This window comes from Lichenostomus cassidix, chromosome 6 (genome assembly GCF_008360975.1).
Source record: "Lichenostomus cassidix isolate B80296 chromosome 6, HeHo_3.0, whole genome shotgun sequence".
NCBI classification, from domain to species: Eukaryota; Metazoa; Chordata; class Aves; order Passeriformes; family Meliphagidae; genus Lichenostomus; species Lichenostomus cassidix.
The window spans coordinates 15,737,653-15,756,861 of record NC_139487.1 but is presented as its reverse complement, the minus strand read 5'-3'; the positions used below and the strand labels follow the sequence as shown (position 1 = coordinate 15,756,861).

Genomic DNA, 19,209 nt, shown 5'->3' with positions numbered 1-19,209 from the left:
TGTATGTAATTTTTCTGTTCCTGAAAGTTGCTGGATTTGCAAGAAAGAAAATAGAAATTGAGGTAATAAAAATTATAGAACTTATTTTACTTGGATTTGGTGGGATACGATATTTTATTTTTTGGTCTTCTGGATTCTCTCTGATGGAATTCCCCCCTCTATTGGGCCTTTGAATTTCTTTAGCAAAGCATGATACACTGGATTTTTTCTTCTCTTAAAGAACTGAGCTTTTGCAGGTTAAGTAGACATATTGCTGAGCTTGAGGTGCTGAGATAGCAAAATCATCATCTAGGCAGGCTGTATCAAATTCCAAAAGAATAGGTTCAGGTGGTAAATCTGCTGTCTTTCATGGATATTTTTTTGAAGTGTGGGATTGTGGGTTTTTTTGTTGGTTTGTTTCAATATAAACTGTATCCTTCCAAGGCAGGCATGGTACTTCAGTACTGAAAAGGAAAAATAGTATGGCAAGGGAGAAGAAAGCCTTTAAAATGGTTTCTATTATTCTGGGGTATGCATGGTACAGAACACTGCAGATATGTTCTGTTGAATTCATTATAAAAACCTTATTTTCCTTCTCCCAGGTGCTGTAATTCAATGCTTAAAAGCAATGGGCTGTGCTTGTCACCTCCCCTGCACCCCATCTTTTAGCTTGGCTTATCTTGCCGTTATAAAATCAGCTTTGACTTTTGATTTGAAATGTGCAGAGCCATTGTTGTACAGGGCCTGCTGTAGCTGGGCTTGTTTTTACCTGATTGCCTTGCTGCAGTGTGTATTGAGGGGTTTGAGTGGTGCTTAGAATCTTACTTTTAATAGAAGTGGCTGTTTCTCAAAGCCTTACGAATACATCTCAGTTCTCACCAGCTCACCAGTAAGGCTGAGGAGTAGCCCACTTTTGAGCTTTCAGTTTAGAAATACTAATGATAACATGGTGGGGGAAGCAGGGGACAATGTTTTGTTTTTCCTCTCTAACAGCATGTACTTTCCAAGGCTAGTGATTAAGTAGGTCTAAAGTCTATGAGTGGTGTGTGCTAGGGAGACACAGGGTGTATCAGGGACTGCCTTTTGTCATGTGCCCAAGAGGCACCATGGAAAAGTCTCTCTTTGGGCAAAGGTGCTGATTACTGAAAATATAAAACATCCATTAAACCAGAAAAACAAATCAGTCGATGTCTGTACAGACCTTGCACAAGTGGGAAGTCTTTGAATATGTGTCTATTTTGAGGGCTGGGAAAGGAGAAGGAATAGACACATCTATGTTTATTCAAACATACAAGATAAATACTCTACATGTGAATTTAAATTTTGGCTTGCATGTTGCTATATTGTAATAATCTTTTCCTTCATTTGTTCACTAAGGTTCTGCTTCTGTTTTTCTTATTAGGATGACAGTTCTGGCAGTCTTGCGTCAATATCTGCTCTCAGTCTATTAAACACAGGGGTATGAAATTTAATATATACTTTTTTTAGTTGTATTCTATGCCATGCATGGGACTGTGTAGCACTCATTAAAGTGTAACAAACATCACATTTTCACAGTAGCATGAATATTTTATGGCACTAACCATCAACTCATTAAAAACCATTAATAAAATAAACAAATTTCACACGTGAATCTCACTAACAGCTTAAAGTGATAGACTGTTGTTGTTTATTGTTGATATTGCATGTTCTTGAATAGCAAGAAATAGGTAATCATAGAGCTTGACAGTAATTTACTTTCTATGTTTGCTGTGCCTCATTGCTTACTGGTAAAAGTTGTTGAAAGGCTTCATTTGTAATATTTTTGAACACCTCATTAAATTTGAAAATTGATATACTATAATCTTTTTTCTGTTACTAAGCCACACAAACTGTTAACAGTGGTACTTCAGAACTCCAGATGCTTTTAATCGCTATTTCCAATATGAAATTGGAAACCTAGAAAAACATAGCTATTGAAACTTTTGTTATATGTGATGCTATCTATTTGCTGTGACTGGGATCCTTCTGAAATTGCACATGCCCATTACTATGTAAACTTTTTATTGAATTCTGCACTCTATGTTAAACATGAACAGTACAGACTGTCTTTTTAGTTCTGTGGAACTGTGAAACAGAGCAGTCATGTAATTGCTGGTTGATTCTGCTGCCTGTGGTTCACATTACATGGCCCAGCCACTCTTAGTATGTCTTCATTGGGCCAAGAGCCAGTGGTTTCTTGTAAACAAAAGAAGATGAAACTTAATGCACCTTATTAAATATCCAACTGAGGAAAAAATACAGCAAACAAAGAAGTTAAGATGGATGGCTTTAACTTTGGAAGATTGGTCTAGAAACTCTTAAGTGTCTGTTTGGTTGTCCTTTTGTACTGTGTGAAGATTAGTATTTTTTTCTCCATCAATATATGTTCTTTCTATTTCACCTGCAAATTAGGCAAGAATGTATTGTTCTGCCTGTCCTGACAGCATCTGGAATTCTTATTTCTGGGAAAATGTCTAGTTTATGACTCACAGAATTTTTCAGTGACATCTACTCTTGCTGTAAACAGTTCTTTGTTTATAATCACCCTTGTAGCCAGTGCTAGCTCAGCGATTTTAACATTTAACCTGGAGGCAATGTGCATACTGATATAGGATTATGCATTAGCAGAAAGTCTTCTTACATGGATGCACTCCTAGGTGATTCTATTAATGCTTCTATTCTTGGATGATCAACCCTCATTCAAATGAAAGCACGTAATCTTTCTGATGATATATCTAGTTAGCTGTACAACATCATGAAAATAATCATATAGATATTTCATAGACCCATCTGCTCCAGTCACATGTGTGTAGAGGGGAGAGAGGTTGAAAAACCATTTGCACATTATATAGCAATCCCCATTTGGTTTCCTCAGCAGAAGTCACAGTTGATTGAATAAAATCTGTTCAAGTATCAGACTTAACATTAGAGACAAGAAAACGTGTTAGAAGAAACTGTCATACCTTGGATGTTTAATTGAGTATTAGTATGCCTTGACATCTACTTTAAAGAGAGGCAGTCCTTAAGATAGGGGAACTTAATTCAGTGTTGCATTCTTTAGTTGCATAAATTCTGTATGCATCAGATGCCTTTCTCCTACAGCATACTTAAAACATATTTGGATGTGTGGTGTTTTGTCTATATAATTGGTACTGTGAGAACTTCCCCAGTCCTTGTAACCAAAGGCTTTTATCACTCATTCCCAGGAGTTCAGCTTTTGTGTTGGATTATAAATATATCAAACAGAATTCCATATTAATGTTAAATTTTGTGGTTGGTATTTATTCCTTTACAGCTGTATAGTTTGGGCCCTGTAGATGCAAGTTTGTCTTCTAACACTGAATTGCTGTGTTCACACTTAGCTAAATACTTTATCCCCACAAGCATACCCTACTTCAGGTCTACTAATGCTTTTGGAATGCTGCAATGCAGCTGGTTTTCCTTTCTGTAAGGCTGTTGGTTTGAATGTTGGAAAAAAGGCCGATGAGCATTACTTCCATGTTACACAGAGCAATCCAGTACCGTTTAGAGGTATCTAAAATTACTCTCAATGGTCTGGCTGTCCTTTATGGTACTTCAGCAGAAGGATGAATGAAACTTCAGATTTGCATGTTTTCCATGTAGATATCAAAAAGGGGCAAGCAATAAAGACCTCTGTGGGTTTATTATTTTCTTTTTATTTAGAACACCAGGGCATTTTTTTGGTGTTTTTTGCTGTGGTGATGGTGGGTAGGGTTTTTTGTTTGGGTTTGGTTTGATTTTTGGGGTTTTTTTGTTTGTTTTGGGTGGGTTTTTTGTTGTTTTATTTTAAGAAGATACTATTTGAGATATCTTTATTTTCCTAAACAAACACTTTTTATAAGCAAAAGACATGTTTTCTCAGCCCCAGTTACCTGTTACCTGTCTGTAGGTTAATAGGCTTATCTGTATCTCTGCAGGAATAAATACCAGAAATGCAAGTCACTCCACATATTGAAGTGCTCCTAAGTATATTGTCAGGGTGTTTTTCAGCAAAAACATGCTTTTAGCTTGTTACCAGGTTAATCATTGTCAGTGGATAAGATGATGCAATTCCAGACTGAGTAAGAAGATAACTTTTTTTTCCTTTTTTTTGAAGCTGAAATTTGTTTTTCTTTATTTTGGAATTGTGAAGTGTTCTGGAATTTTCAATAAATGCCTGATGTGTTACAATAAAGATTTTTTTTAAAAGTAACCTTCTCTAAGCTTCTGAAACCATACATGTGACACTTCCAAAATAATTTTTACGTATACAGGTTTTACATAGTCTTGAATCTTAGCTGTCAACTGTTCTATCTTCTGGAACATGCTCTACATGTTAAGCATTTGACAGGACATTTGACTTTAAATTGTATTTTTACCTTGTTGTGGGAGAGTATTAGCTCGTATCTTTCAAAGTGAAATTTTATGTCAGCTCAAGCTTTTTAGATTCTACATCAAATGCACTGTTAAGTATACTGAATTCTTTACATCTGGTCTTACAAAGTATTCCAGAAAAAAAAAAGTGGATTATTTATTTGTATAAGTTCTCTACCCATCTGATGGTTATGGGGTCTAATCTTCAAATATTTTTGCTAGAGCACAGGCTTCTTGAGGAAAAAGCATCTTCCTTTGGGAAGTTCTGATACTTTGGAATGTATTTCAATTTGGGGAATGTGCAGCCATGACAGTTTGAGCCTGAGGCTATTTTAGTCTCTGTTTTGATTCTTTCTAGTAACACTTAGCAGTTTTCCTTCTCTGTTCATGTGATCTCTTCTTACAAACCCCAACTGTTCATAATGTATACTTACTGTCAGAAGCACAGTTGGATGATGAGTTCTGCCTTTTGTGGATATCTGTGTTGAAGAATTTTTAATTTTTGGTTTCTTTTCTTTCTCTGTTGCTTTGGAAATAGTGTATCAGTTCTTAGCACAGGTGCTAGCTGGAAGCACTAGCATTGTTCACATATATTGCTTGTATTGAAAAAGGTAAGAGTGGCTTTGTTTCTGATGTGCGTCTTGCAGTGCTTATTTATTTATTTATTTATTTTAACTTGCATACAAGTTAGATATGTAGGGAAGTTGAAAAGGTTGCGAATGTTTGAGCTTCCTCATCTCTGACCACTAAATGAACTTGATTTTGTGACTCATTACAAAGGAGAATATGAAAGTAAATCAGAACTTCTACTAAGAGTTGGAGGGATGGCATTGCTACTGTACTGCAGGCTGGATGCTGATTTTTGGGTGTTATCACAGGATACATTCCTAATTTACAAATGTGCTGGAGTATCCTGAGGTATACAGCATGACAGGAGTACTGATGGTGTTTCTGTTTTTAAATGGAATGAAATAATTTTAGGCTTGAGAATACGTGTATTCATTCGTATAGTGAATATTGATTTTTTGATTTTTCTTGTGCTTGTGTGAATTACAAGAGAACTCTACCAATCCTGTGTCCAGTTGTTCAAGGTACTTGTTTGAATGTCCTGAATGGTGTTGATGCATATTATTTCATTAACTTGGCTATAAATTTTTATTTATAGAGGCAAAAAGAAGGGGATGTGAAATTTGAGGTTTTCATCTGGTTCTGTTTAGCTTTTTTCTAAAGATTGTGTCATGTTTCTGTTTTGTTGAGTTGCTGTTGTGCTAAAAGGAATAGAATTCTTTCTTCCTCAGAATCTGGTGTGTATTTAAGGCAGTTCAATATTTCTTTCTAAGTAGATTGCATGTTTTAACCTCAGAGAAAGGAAATTCTATTAAACAGACTTGTAATGATAAACACTGGTATATTGTCACTGAGTATAGTGTAGGTGGTTCTAGTTACTAAAGGCCTCAGGAATGTGAGATGTACTGGATTTAAAGGGGCTAGAATCAAGAGGAAGAAATGGGAAGAGACATATTCTTTATTAGTCGTCTTTGTTATTAATGGTGGGGTTTTTTTATTGTCAACTTCACATATAAATATACTTGTGCACTAGCTAGGCTGGGAAGATTATGCAGATTTCTTAACTACCTGATCCTGGGATGCTCAGTTGTAATATTGAACTAGAATAGATTAACGATTAAGCTGATAAAAGAAACTGCTTTTTCATTCATCTTGACATAGCAGTCCTGGAAAGCTGCACTGTTACTATCAGCAATTTGAATTTGTAGTGTTTGCTGCTTGCTGTCTTATTAAGTAATGTTAAAATATTTAATATTAAATTATTTATGCATTAAGTAATATCATGGTTACTAATTTGGAGTGAGGCTTAAAGTCGAAATTTAATTTTTATCAATAATGTTGTTTAGGAATATGAAGCACGGACAGGAAGAATGTATAAACCACCAGCCCCATCAGCAAGACGTAAAAATATTGAATTTGAACCCCTTTCTACTACTGCTTTGATTCTGGAGGATCGGCCAGCGTAAGTGTGGTTCTGCTGTGCAGCTGAATGACTGAATTTTAGATAGGTTTCTGATGAGCTGAAATTCACAAGTTTTATGTGAAAGAATCATTGGATTATTGTGTCCCAGAAAATAGCCTAACAAATACTTCAGAAGAACCTTTAAGTGTATCACAGTCTATATGAGCAATTCTTTCTCACTGTAATGGAGCCACCGGCCTGTTATCTACTGTGTGTCACAGATGTCTCAAAGTCTTCAGGAATTTTCTGGATTGATGTCTTTACTGCTTTCTCAGTGTGCACTTCCTTCTCCCCTATCTTCCCTTCCCTCATTCTGGAAACTTTAAAAAGTCATATTAGGTAGGTAATACCTAAAAGTGCAGCTGAAGGCAAGAAAAAAGCAGATGAAGATGTAACAAAATCACATTAAGTGCAAATAAGAATAGTAATGAAAAATGGGTAATAAACTCTTTAGTATTTTCAGCTGTACAGTCTTCAGCAATTTGAAGGAAAAAGAAAGGACCTGCTGATGAGGAACACAAGCTTGAGGAAAACAAACAAAGCAATGCTTTCAAATTGAAACCATGAAAAAGCTTGTGGTGGCACTGTTAAATGTATGCTCTAATCACTTCCAATTAGGAAATGGAAAATAGAACATATTAGTGTTTCTTTTGATATTCTCTCTTGAGGTGTATAAGCTCATTCAGTGTTAAGACAGAAATATCCTGAACAGAATTATGGATTGCTATGAGTATTTTTTTTCATAAATGCACTTTTTCTTTTACTGTATGGTAGAGAGTAAGATATGCAATAACTGGATTGCTGATGTGTTTCTTTACTTTCGCAGTATTACAATTCACAGACTAGGATAAATATGCTTTTACAAGTGACACTTGTTTCAAATTGGAGTGCATTTCTCAAGTGTGTTAGGTCACAGCTTAACCTTCTGCTCTCACTTTCATTGAAAATACATTCTGCTCTCACTTTCATTGAAAAATATTAATAAGTGATCTTGTCTGCTTGTATGAGAGGAGGCAGACTTTTTTATATTAAAATAACAAAACTGTTTTCTGTTTATTTTGAACCAAAGTAGACTAGAGATTGGGTAAGAGGCTGAGACCAAGCACTGTTATAATTTGCTTTGAAGTGAGTTTCCATGGTCAAGAGGAAGTGTGTTTGGCAGTTAGGGGATCATTATGCAGCCAAAAAACAAACACATTTTTATCTGGTCTAGACTGCACAAATCTTCCTTAGCTTTAGCTCTGACATCAGTGCTGATCTATCTTTTTTTCCTTTGGGAAACCTATATTTTATCAGAATTTTAAAGGGTTAACTATAATAAATAAAAACCTTTACCTTTTATTGAAAATGTCATCATAGATTTCATATGAACAACTGGAGTATCAATAGGCAAGTATATTTAATGATTAAAATACCCATAGGCAGAAGTGCATTGGAATAAATAACTATATGGTATATCAGCATTTCCCTTTTGTCACTTCATTTGAGCATCATTCCAAGTGTTCAACAAATTTAATAACCTTATTTTGGGGGAAGCTCTAGAACTAAAAAACAGGACCAGCAAACATCTAGTAGTTCTCTGCAGCTGCTACTGGCACACTGGCAGTGTGACAACCCCAGAACTCACCTCAGAGAGAAACCAAATTGAAACCTGTTCTGAAATGGTCCAGAATACCATTTGTGTATTGAATTCAGGAACAACTTGTTTTCAGAAATCTTCCTGCCAAATCAGTGGAGGAGGCTTTACGTCACCGACAAGAATACGATGAGATGGTGGCAGAAGCAAAAAAACGAGGTATGTTAACTGCCAATAATCTCTGTAATTCCTCTCAACTCTGCAGCAAAAAGAAAGTAAATCCTGGTTTGTAGGCAAGTGGATAAAGAACCTCTTGTTTAATGTCTGGGTTATTCTCTGGTGCCTAAGGGCATGCAGTTTAAAACAGAACTCAGTTATCAAATTGTTATTCTGCTACAATGAATGTAGGTAGATTCAAAATGCAATTTAATGTTTTATTTACTTCTTAAGGAAAAACTTTGGTTTTTTTTAAGATGCTTGTGTAATGTGGTCACCTAGAAACTTTCTAGGTACTTGGACTCTTTTTTTAAAGCTGTGTTGCTGAAGTTACCCCTAAGAGCCAAAGTGTAATAAAACTGACTGCTTAAAGATATGATTTCTTAAGAATTTCAGATGAATTGCAATGTGAAGAGAGATGAAAACTTTGGGGTTTTTTCCTATCAGCTGTACTTGTGTGAACCTTCTTACTCCCACTAGACACGATTAATTTAAAAAACCGATCTGTAGCATCTGGTACCGTGTCAATCTATGAATAGTTGTTGAAAGGACTTTTGTAGTCTTGTGCCTAGTATTCAGGGAATAAGCTATTTTAAGAATCTGTGCTGCATGTTTTACTTGGGCTGTTGTCAGAGATACAAGCTTCTGAACTGATTGATCCTCTCTGGATCTGTGGCGGCTTACTTTGAAAGATGCAATAAGAAGTTGAAGGCATTTGACAATTCATTTTACTCTGTTCTTGTAGTGTGTATCTTGTAAGTTGTGATCTGTGCTCCGTGTTCTTTAGTAACAGCATCTTTGGAGGTTCAGCCATGTGTGTGTTTTCATGTGTGTGCCCTGGTTTATTGGCTGTTGCTACACCCAAAGCTTCAATAAAAACTTGATGAAGCTTTTCAGCCATATCTGTTTACAAGGGAGGGCATGTTTACTCTCTTGATGTATGTAATGCATGCTTAAATAGAAAATGTCTTGCAATTTCACGGTGGTTCTTAGTAATGTCAAGAGAGCACTGCTCTGTCCTTCTTTTAGCTTTTTCCATAAGAGGAATCTACAAATGATCCTTTTCTAACAGAAGGCAGGACATGGTTCTCTTGTTCTGCATTGTGACTTTGTCTTAGGTCTTTAGGTCCTGTTTCCAGAAAAGAAAATACAGAATCCTTTTAGGTGAAAGCTTCAGTAAAATTTGAATCATTTTAAAATGGATGTAGAATTGCACTTTTAAATAATAAAATTATCTATAAATATTGTTGATTAGTCTAATAATAAATAAGGCTCAGATAGAATATGGTACAAAAATCACGACAGGAGAAACACCACTAATGATGTGCTTGCTTTTTAGTCATCCTGTGTACTGCAGAAATGAATTCTCTGAGTTTTCTAGCCTGATTTTTGCTTGTCTAAATCACTGTATTTGAACAACTTAGCTTATATTAAAAAATGTCCAGAGAGGTACACCTACAATCAACAGAAGTAGTACATGCAACTGTAATTTACCCTTGATCTTTTAGACATCTAAATACTTGGGTAATAGCTGAACAATTTACCTAATAATTTGTATACACTAATACAGAATTATTAACATGTTATGCCTAACAGAAATTAAAGAAGCACATAAAAGGAAAAAAATAATGAGAGAGCGTTTCAAGCAAGAAGAGAATATCGCTAGTGCTATGGTGATTTGGGTCAATGAAATACTACCTAACTGGGAAGGCATGTAAGTAAAGCTCTACTGTGTAAATGAGGCAAGCGTGGCTTGTTTCTCCTCTGGAAACTGAGGACCCACATACCTTATTTTCCTTTTCTGTGTTGTCAAGAAGTCAGTTTTTGTTGCCATGATATAGCGTGAGGTCATTACAGAGCAACCTGAAATGTGCTTTCTGGGAGCTGAATGTTTTGGGGTTTTTAACGGGGCTTTAGCATAAACAGAGATCCTTGAAAATTGATTTGGTAAATATTATGTTATTTTGCTTGTAAATTGCTCAGTCATTTTAGAAAGCAAGATGTGCAATATGTACCTTTTTTTTCTTTTCTCCCTTTTCTCCTTTTTCTCCCTGTTTCCATATGTTAGGCGTGCTACCCGAAGAGTTCGAGAGCTGTGGTGGCAGGGATTGCCCCCAAGTGTACGTGGGAAGGTTTGGAGTCTGGCTGTAGGAAATGAGTTAAACATCACTCCTGGTATGTTCCTAACAGATCACGTGTTAATGCTAAATTAAGTTGGTTATTTTCAAAGAAAAATACAAACTTTTGTTTATAAAATAAATAAATCAGGGTACATTTCTTTTTGAAGAAATGTATTCTGCAAGGTTAGGAACAATTGTGTTTCACAATTAGACATCATAGCCTCATAAATTATGGAAACAAAGTTCAAAACCTGCTTAGAAAAATATTTAATTTCTTAAGAATTAAGGTAGTGCTTCCCCCCAGAAAATCATCTTTATGTTTAAAATTGAGAATCTGTAGCTTTGCCTTCTTAAGGGGGTGAAAAGGGGAATTGCTTTATTTCGTAACTAATGATTGATGAATTGTAAGCATTCTGTTCACAAAAGTAAAAATCTGAATTATGTAAGGCATGATTTCCCTGTCATATTTTACACGTTCACTATAGCAGAAAGCACGGTACAGTGCACTATAAAACTGTGTATAGTGGTAACCATCTAATGGATTCTCCTTCTGCTCCCAGTGATGAAACTAAGTAACCAAAGAAAGAATACTTAGCATGCTTTTGTCTTGGATGGGTACTTTTCTTACTCGCTCATTTTTGGTTATTGGTTTTGTTTTGCTTTCTTGCAGAACTTTATGAAATCTTCTTGTCAAGAGCTAAGGAACGATGGAAAAGCTTCAGTGAGACAGGTTCTGAGAATGACATAGAAGGTGAGATCTCCTGCGTACTCAATAACCTCCTATTCACTTTTACAAACCTAGGAAGTCTCTAAAGTTCCTCTGCAATTGCAGCATTAAGAACACTTGTTAAAAGTTCTCTAAGTCATTAAATGTTTGCTATCTTGTAACAAATCAGTGAGCGAGGGGCTTGGCAGTACTTACTGTATCACTAAAGGACACATTAAAATATTGCATGTGCCACTCTCAAATGAATGTTTTCCTCTGAAGTATCAAGACTCAGCTCTCATGAAAATGTTAGATGAAATATAAAAGGAAGAAATAGGAAACTAGAGTACAACACATGCTCTTGCTTTGCTCTCCTTAGATGGGTTCTCCTTAGTTGGTATCCATTCCACAATTTTGGGAAAGTAAAAAATATCCTCTATTTTTTTTTCCTGAAATTAAGAGGTGAAAAATGTAAAACATCACATATTTCAGATCCCACTTGTATTTTCTTGCCTGCCCAGATGGCCTTTCCTCCTAAATCTATTAAGTGGTGATGTTAGCACTCTTGTGTGTAGAATGCAGTCATTTTCACTGGCATATTGCTGTCTCCTGTGGATGTTCTTTCTGTTAAAAATAGCAGCAGTGATGTTTTTAATGTTGGATGTATCCTTGTTATACAGGTTAACTCCTTGTGCTGTTGATAGATATTTTTTAAAATGCTGCCCTGTGATAGTGTCCTTTCCATTACTTTAGTTGTTTGCACTTGCCATAGCCAGTCCTAGCTGCCTACTTTGAAAATTATTTGGGTCTTCCATAGGGATACCTCTGTGACTCATCTGAGGGTTTTCTTGAGACAAACAACTGATAAAAAATTCTGTGTGTACATGACTGTAAATATGTTTATACTTGGAAAACATGTTTGCAATGCACCTTGGTCTGTGTGGTGGTGGTTTGCTTGCTCTTTTGTTTTGGGGATGTGGGCTGTCCTGGGGGAAAGCTTAGGTAATCTGTTTTTTTGGGAAAGGTAATAGTTCTGGATGGGAACAAAGCGAGAAGGGGCTGTTTTAATTGTGCCAGATGTCCTGGGAAATATAGTAATAGGGGAAAACACAAGAGTAATAGAATTTTCATCTCTGGTTGAAAAGCAAGCAAGCTGAGAGTGCTTATTACTAATCTTTGGCAGTAAAGTGTGGAAGACCAACTACCATAGTCTTTACAAAGATTCAAATGAAATGCTGCTTTCCAGTCATCAGCAGAGCAGGTCCTGTTTAGCCTGTTCATCAAATTGTCATCTTCTGCTTTCCAGTTGGCTCTTGCCTGATTTCAGCCCTCTGAAAAACCTTGTTCCCAAAGTGCTACCTGTCTTTTTCCCCATGTTATCACTAGTGTTTGTATCATGTCCCTATGTAAAGGATTGGACAGAGATAATTCAAGGGCCAGCAGAAGAAATTCTCCAGAAGAACCTCTTCTGGAGGTTCTTGAGTGAATGCTGTCTTCTTTGTCCTTGTGTGCCAACAGGAGTTTTATTCTGAAGTTTGCAGAATTTATCAGCTTTGATAAGTGTTGGTTTTGCTTGCAGATGCAGGTGCATCTGTTGCTGATCGTGAGGCCAGTCTGGAGCTAATTAAGTTGGATATATCACGCACATTTCCATCCCTGTATATTTTCCAGAAGGTGAGATTCCTTTAACTTTAGTTGTGACACCTATAAAATTCTGAATTGTTAAACAAGAAAGGAAAAATAACTAGCCAAATATGGAATAGTTTTTAGAAGCTGTTTGGACTTTTAAAATGTTTTAAAATGAGAATAAAGTAGAGACATCTAATGATGGACTATAAAAGGTTTTTTTCTCCTTGAAAAAATGCATGAGATTTCTGTTAATGGCTATGAAACTACAGGCAGAAATGAGAATATTCTCACTGTTGCAGAAGTCTTGATGCATTCTAGTATGCCTTTCCAGGCTTTATGATTTTTATATAGCTATAATATGTGCACATGCATGTGTATAAAATAACATGCAATATTGTAATACGGTAACTTGTCCTACTAAGAATTAAAATATCCACTCTCTGAAAAGGAAGGACCAACCTTGGATCTGCACCAGATACCCTCATTTTCCATTATGTACTGATTTCCACTGAGTTATGTCATAAGATTATTGTTACATTTCTTTTAACTTCTCAAAAGCATTTGAGGTAATGCTTGGAGTAAAAAGTGGTATTATTCTAGATGTGAATAAAGCAACAATTCACTGGCTCACTTGCATCTTAAAATATCAGCTTGTTACTTCCCTATATTTTTTATATGATTTTGAAAATGAATACTTCTTTTCTCCTTCCACCCTCTCTTCTTATTAGGGTGGTCCTTATCATGATCTCCTGCATAGTGTTTTAGGAGCATATACGTGTTACAGACCAGACGTGGGATATGTAAGTATTTTTGTAAAATGTTTATAACATGGAAAATAAGCTTAAGATGTCATGTATTAAAGTATATTAAATAAACAGGTTTTCTAGACTTCATGCTACTAGCACTTAAAATTAAACTTTGGCAGTTACTTCATAGCAGTCCCAATTATGGTAGTTCTTGGAGATAATCAAACAGCTGAAAATGTACTGAACATCAGTATATTATCTGGATTGCATGGAAAATTTTAAATGAATGTGTTCACAAGGCATTATAGTTCTGATAGAGTATTCACAGGAAAAAACCCAAAAGATATTAGAGGAGGACTTCGAGTTAGCACTTTACTGTCTTACTGTTGCTATTTTCATAGTGATTCTTTTTCCTTCACTATTGCACATCCTAAAATCCAGAAACTTCTTCTTGGTGTCTTGCTGACACAGAGTAATCACTCCCTCTGAGTTCAGTGAAGATAAGACAGTTTCCAGCAAACATTACTGTGTTAAAAACAAGCAAAAAAAACCCCTAAAAACCTCAAAAATCCCTGAACAAACCAACTAAACCCAACAGCTCTCTGAATGGTGTCAGCTTAAGAGCATTTAAATAATAAACAATAAGAGAAGGGGATTTTTTTCTTCTTTGTTCCTGGGGGTATCTAGGAACTTCTTTCACAAGCACTAATGCTTCAGGGCTCAAAAACACTTGAAAAGTTTTAAGTCTCATCCATGCAACAAAGCATTATTTAGCACAGGGTGTGTCTTCCTCTCTAAATCAGATATGCTTGGGACTCTGCATAAATAACTAGTTGGTTTTTCATGTTCAAATGTTTTTAGGCCTGAATTGTGTCATCTGTGACCTCATTTTTGGAGACTCTCCCATATTCTTTAAGTGAGATTACAAACTCTGCAGGTTTTGAGACTACTTGTTCCCAGGGTGAAGTTTCAAAAGGCAAATAAGTAATTCTTCATGGATTAGTCTTTTTTTCATTAGAAATACAGCTAATCTGGGTATTTCTTATCACATTTTTTTTTAATGTTAATATGGCCATAAATTTAATGTTAACTTATTTCCACACCTACTTATCCCCCAGAAATGAAAAGCTAGTAGACTATTTCTGATGCATATCAATACTCTTTTCCCAAGTCAGTTAAAATGGTGAGTGCATTTTTTTTTAATGAGAAGCAGGCAGCATGAATGTTTAGAGACAGTGGAATAATGATGACTGCAGTTGAAATTGGTAAAATTATTGTCAGCATAATGGATATTCAACTCATCACTTAACTACAAAAATCATGCTCTTCACTTTCATTGCAGGCTAAAGTGTTTTGGGGAGAGTAATGGTGGAAAAATGTAAAGTTGCATTGTAGCTAACCAATTAGAAGTAATTTTATATATGTGAAAAAATATGGTTTGGCAAGTGAAGAGACGTGTATTGACTGTTCTGAAACAGAATTTTGTCTCAATTCCAACATATCTGTCTGGGTCTAAACTGTCCCATATGTGAAGTTTTTCTCCATGACTGCTTTTCCCATAGTTTAACAATGAACTTGAGGCCAGGTTTTGTCTCTCATGAGCTCTGCATTCACCCTGTGTGGTTTTAACTTTCTTACATTTCAAGTCCTGAGGACTTGTGATCATGAGACCTCCCAGAACTTCTGAACTGCTGAAATCAAATTGATTGCATGCAGAGAAATAATTTATCCATGTTGTTTCTATTCATCTGGAAATGTTGTGCAATGGTAGTTGATAAATTGCAAACTGTAAATATTTCCACTTCCAAAGATGTAAGATGTACTGAACCTACTCACCTATATTTGCCCGATGCTTTTCCCACTTGAAGGTACAAGGGATGTCCTTCATTGCTGCTGTGCTCATTCTCAATCTGGAAGAGGCAGATGCTTTCATTGCCTTTGCTAACCTTCTAAACAAGCCATGCCAGCTGGCCTTTTTCCGTGTGGATCACAGCATGGTATGCACAGAGTTTTCTGGTTTTGAACCGTAATGTTCTTTTGATTTGAAGCATAGTTGTTTTATTGATGACTTCCTTTGGTCCTATTGAATAATGGAGAACCTTAACCTGTGATTACAAAACTGAGAATACCAGATACTAATCCATAAAACTCATTCTCATGTTTTGATTTCTCCTCCAGAAACATTTAATCATTTTACTTATCCTAAGGAATCACACTGTGCTGTGTTGACATCCTCAGTTCTTGTTGGGGTTTGTGTTGGTTTACAACTAAACATTCTTCTGATGACTGCTTATGATGTGCTTTACTATCTCTACAGATGCTGAAATACTTTGCAGCCTTTGAAGTATTTTTTGAAGAAAATCTTCCTAAACTGTTTCTTCATTTCAAATCATACAGTCTTACTCCAGACATATATTTGATAGACTGGTGAGTTTACAGAACATAGAAATCCTAACCTTAGAACCGTTGGAACACTTTCTATTTTGCTATAGGTTTTTCAGCACTAGAAATAAAGCATTAAAAAAGCCATTCAATAGGTTTTGTGGAATCATGATGAACTGTTTTGTGTAACTGCAGTTCCTCTGTCAGGCTTCAAGCTTTATTAAAAGGGATGTATTCAGTTAGAAAATGAGACAAACAGGAGTTCTGTGTGTTCATTTTCTTGTTGCTGCAGTTGTGTGACATAAGTAGGGGAGAGGAGGCTACTACACCAAAGTAGTGTTATGACTGATGGGGATGAAATTTAGGACCTGGTTTGGGAAGGGATAAACTTGAAAAAACAGTGAAAAATTTGAAGCAGCAAATGTTCTCAAGCAGAGAGTAGCAATGTATGTTTTCTGTAATGGAAGGTAGTAATACAGGCACTCTTGAAGTGTGGTAGTGCTGTCAAGGACACAGTATCTGTTTCTGTGTATAAAGATGAGCTTCATATACAATTATTATTAGATTTTTGTGATTTTAGTGTGAATATAAATTCAAAAATGTATCACAGAAATGTAGCTATTGAATTTCCATTAGTATGTTAGTGGGATGTAGCTCTCTATTGAGATGATTTGTGGCTTTAGATTTAGTTTAGGAAACAAATGATAAATAGAGCTGTTAAACTGAATTGTTTCAATGGGAAAGCTAAAGGTACACCATTATAATCTTTGTTATTTAAGTTCTTATGTGTTTATTATATGCTGTTTGAGTATGAAGATATTTGAAACTCCTTTAGCCAGAGCTTTGTAAAAGAGATGGCATTCAAATGGAGGATTTCCTGTGGCCTAAAAAGAGATGGGTTTCCAAGTACATGTTCAGACTTCAAAAACTGGAGATTTGCGAATCACTGAAATGGGGAAGAAAATAAGAATGTATCAAATAACTTGTCATACTTGTCTGAGATTTAAAGGTGGTTGTCCTTTCATTTGTCTGAAATAAGCTGTAACTGTTCCTTTTTGTTTGTTTTCTATTCATTTGTAGGATTTTTACACTCTATAGCAAGTCATTACCACTTGATCTGGCCTGTCGTGTCTGGGATGTTTTCTGTAGAGATGGAGAGGAATTTCTGTTTAGGACAGGATTAGGAATCCTTCGGTTATATGAAGATATTCTCCTACAGATGGACTTTATTCATATAGCACAGTTTCTAACAAAACTTCCAGAAGATATTACATCAGAAAAGCTTTTTAGTTGTATTGCAGCTATTCAGATGCAGAATAGTAACAAAAAATGGGCACAGGTGAGTAACAAAAAATGGGTACAGGTGAGTAACAAAAAATGGGTACAGGTGAGTTTCTTGGAGATTTTTACATTTTTTATATATATTAATTATATATTAATTATATAAATCAGACATGTCAGCACATTAATATATGGGTCACTTCTCTTCATGACTATTTTATGCTGTTTGTCTGACTCCTGAGCAATGGGCACTTTCTTTCTAGTGTCTCATTCTAGAACTTAATCTCTGCTAATATTGTTGTGGTTGATATTGATATTGTTATAACACTGTCAGTCTTTACATTCATTAAATAATTTACTTTTCCAGGTGTTTGCCTCACTGATGAAGGACAACAAAGAAGGGGACAAAAACCATAGCCCAGCACCGAAAAGCTAATGTTGAGGTAAATTGGAAACATGGAAAACCACTTGATGACAAAGAAGTCTTCACATCAGTTCTATGTGGAAAAAGCGCTATAGAAAATGTGAAAAGGAGATGGAAAAAAGACACAGCTCTCAGTGGAGTAATGAACTGATGAAATCTTCGCCCTTTTGCCAGTATTAGTTTTTGCCATGGGAAGATCTGATTTCACACAGAATACTAAAACCTGTGAAACTGAGAAGCGGGGAGTTCATATTTAATACTTTAAAAGAATCAGCTCAATGCAATAAACATTTGTAATAACTTCTGTTGGTACTTTAAAAAATTTTTGAGGCATAACTGTTTTTACAAATTCCACAAAGGCACTTTTTGGAGGGGATGAGGGAAATGCTAAATCTTAAGGCCCCAAAACTGCTATCCAAACCAAATGCTTTGGTACAAACATTACCTCCAAAATTAAGGATTTGCAAGTATTGAGGACCAAATAAGGTGGTTTGGTATGTTTATGTGCAAGGTGGTTAAAATTTGGGAAGGGGTATTGTCTTATTTACTTGTTTGGTGTTTTTTAAGTTGCAGCTTCATTCTTCAGTCTGGGCAAATGTAATTAACTCAGGAACTGTAGACGTATCGTGCCCAAATGTAGAGCAAAAATAATCTGAATTTTAAACAGTGGTAAGAACAGGGCTGCTATTTATACTGTACAGCTTTCAAAGCAAATGGTGTTAGGCATCTGTTTTGGTGTATTGGTTGTGGAGTAAATGGAGTGGGTATTCTGTGAAAGGGTTTTGCCACCAGAAGTTTTATTTTGTCGAGCCATTTCCAACTAAAAAATACTTGTATGTAATGGTGAACGCTAGAAAATGACAAGGCTATCTATGGACTTTGTGTTCTCAACGAAGCAGCCACTTTTAACACTTGGAAATAATGCAGACACAAAATTGTTTTTGAAACTGTCTTTTTATTAGTGTGCAATACTGAAATCCAAAAAGCATCTGGTTTAGTGATACATAATTCTTCAACATCTTGTAACTGTGAGACATGAGGTCATATTGTATGTGTCACGGCAAATATTTTCAAACATTTCCTGTTCTGGCAGATGCTGTACAACAACCTGTGGTTGTAGGGGACAGAAATTTAAAATGGATAGCACTGCAGGTGAAGTACACTTGCACTCTCTCGATCCATTTTTTTGCTAATATTTAATGTAAATAAATTCCTTACATGTGGGTTTTTGTAACTGGTCCCTCTGGAAATCAAGTACAACTGACCATGATGTATTTTGAAGTGCAGGAGGCTTCCAGTTGTCTGGTGTTTAACAGCAGAGTCTGCATAATCGGGGTAAAGACTTAGTGTGGTGTAACTTGCATTGCTATCTGGTTTAAAAACTACATATATGCTACTCATAACATTACAATTTGAAATGTAAATGTCAGATTTTTCTTAACTTATGTATTCACTACTTTAATTGGATCCAATTTGTCTTATATTTTTGTGTTATCTTGTACAGTTTTCTTACTTTTCAACTATAAATCTGTATATAACTGTAAATAGAAGGATCGAGCCTTCCTTTAAGACCACTAGTTACAATTCCTGTGTAAATAAAACTTACAGCAGAGCCGGGCTGTGCTTCTTTGCCGTTCCTCTGGCCGCTTGGAGGAACGCTGCGTTAATTAGCGCTCGTTAATTGGGAGCGCGGTTCGGCCTCCGCCGCCAGGGGGCGCTGTGGCTG

General features: G+C 35.8%; 1 protein-coding gene across 3 annotated transcripts in view; it reads left to right on the top strand.

Annotated features, from left to right (window-relative positions):
• The window catches only part of TBC1D12 (TBC1 domain family member 12), a 41,537-nt gene extending 22,442 nt beyond the window's left edge, over positions 1-19,095 (top strand). The window contains exons 3-14 of one of the 3 annotated variants that reach the window (XM_085065242.1): positions 1,382-1,438; positions 6,288-6,403; positions 8,116-8,198; positions 9,792-9,909; positions 10,264-10,370; positions 10,986-11,066; positions 12,601-12,695; positions 13,379-13,450; positions 15,265-15,393; positions 15,714-15,823; positions 16,859-17,117; positions 17,427-19,095. In XM_085065242.1, the coding sequence (XP_084921368.1) occupies positions 1,382-1,438; positions 6,288-6,403; positions 8,116-8,198; positions 9,792-9,909; positions 10,264-10,370; positions 10,986-11,066; positions 12,601-12,695; positions 13,379-13,450; positions 15,265-15,393; positions 15,714-15,823; positions 16,859-17,117; positions 17,427-17,495 (1,296 nt within the window). In that variant the 3' untranslated portion in view covers positions 17,496-19,095. The remainder of the gene's footprint in view (positions 1-1,381; positions 1,439-6,287; positions 6,404-8,115; positions 8,199-9,791; positions 9,910-10,263; positions 10,371-10,985; positions 11,067-12,600; positions 12,696-13,378; positions 13,451-15,264; positions 15,394-15,713; positions 15,824-16,858; positions 17,118-17,426) is intronic. The other 2 variants (XM_085065244.1, XM_085065243.1) reach the window with 2 other exon arrangements.
• Positions 19,096-19,209: the final 114 nt, after the last annotated feature.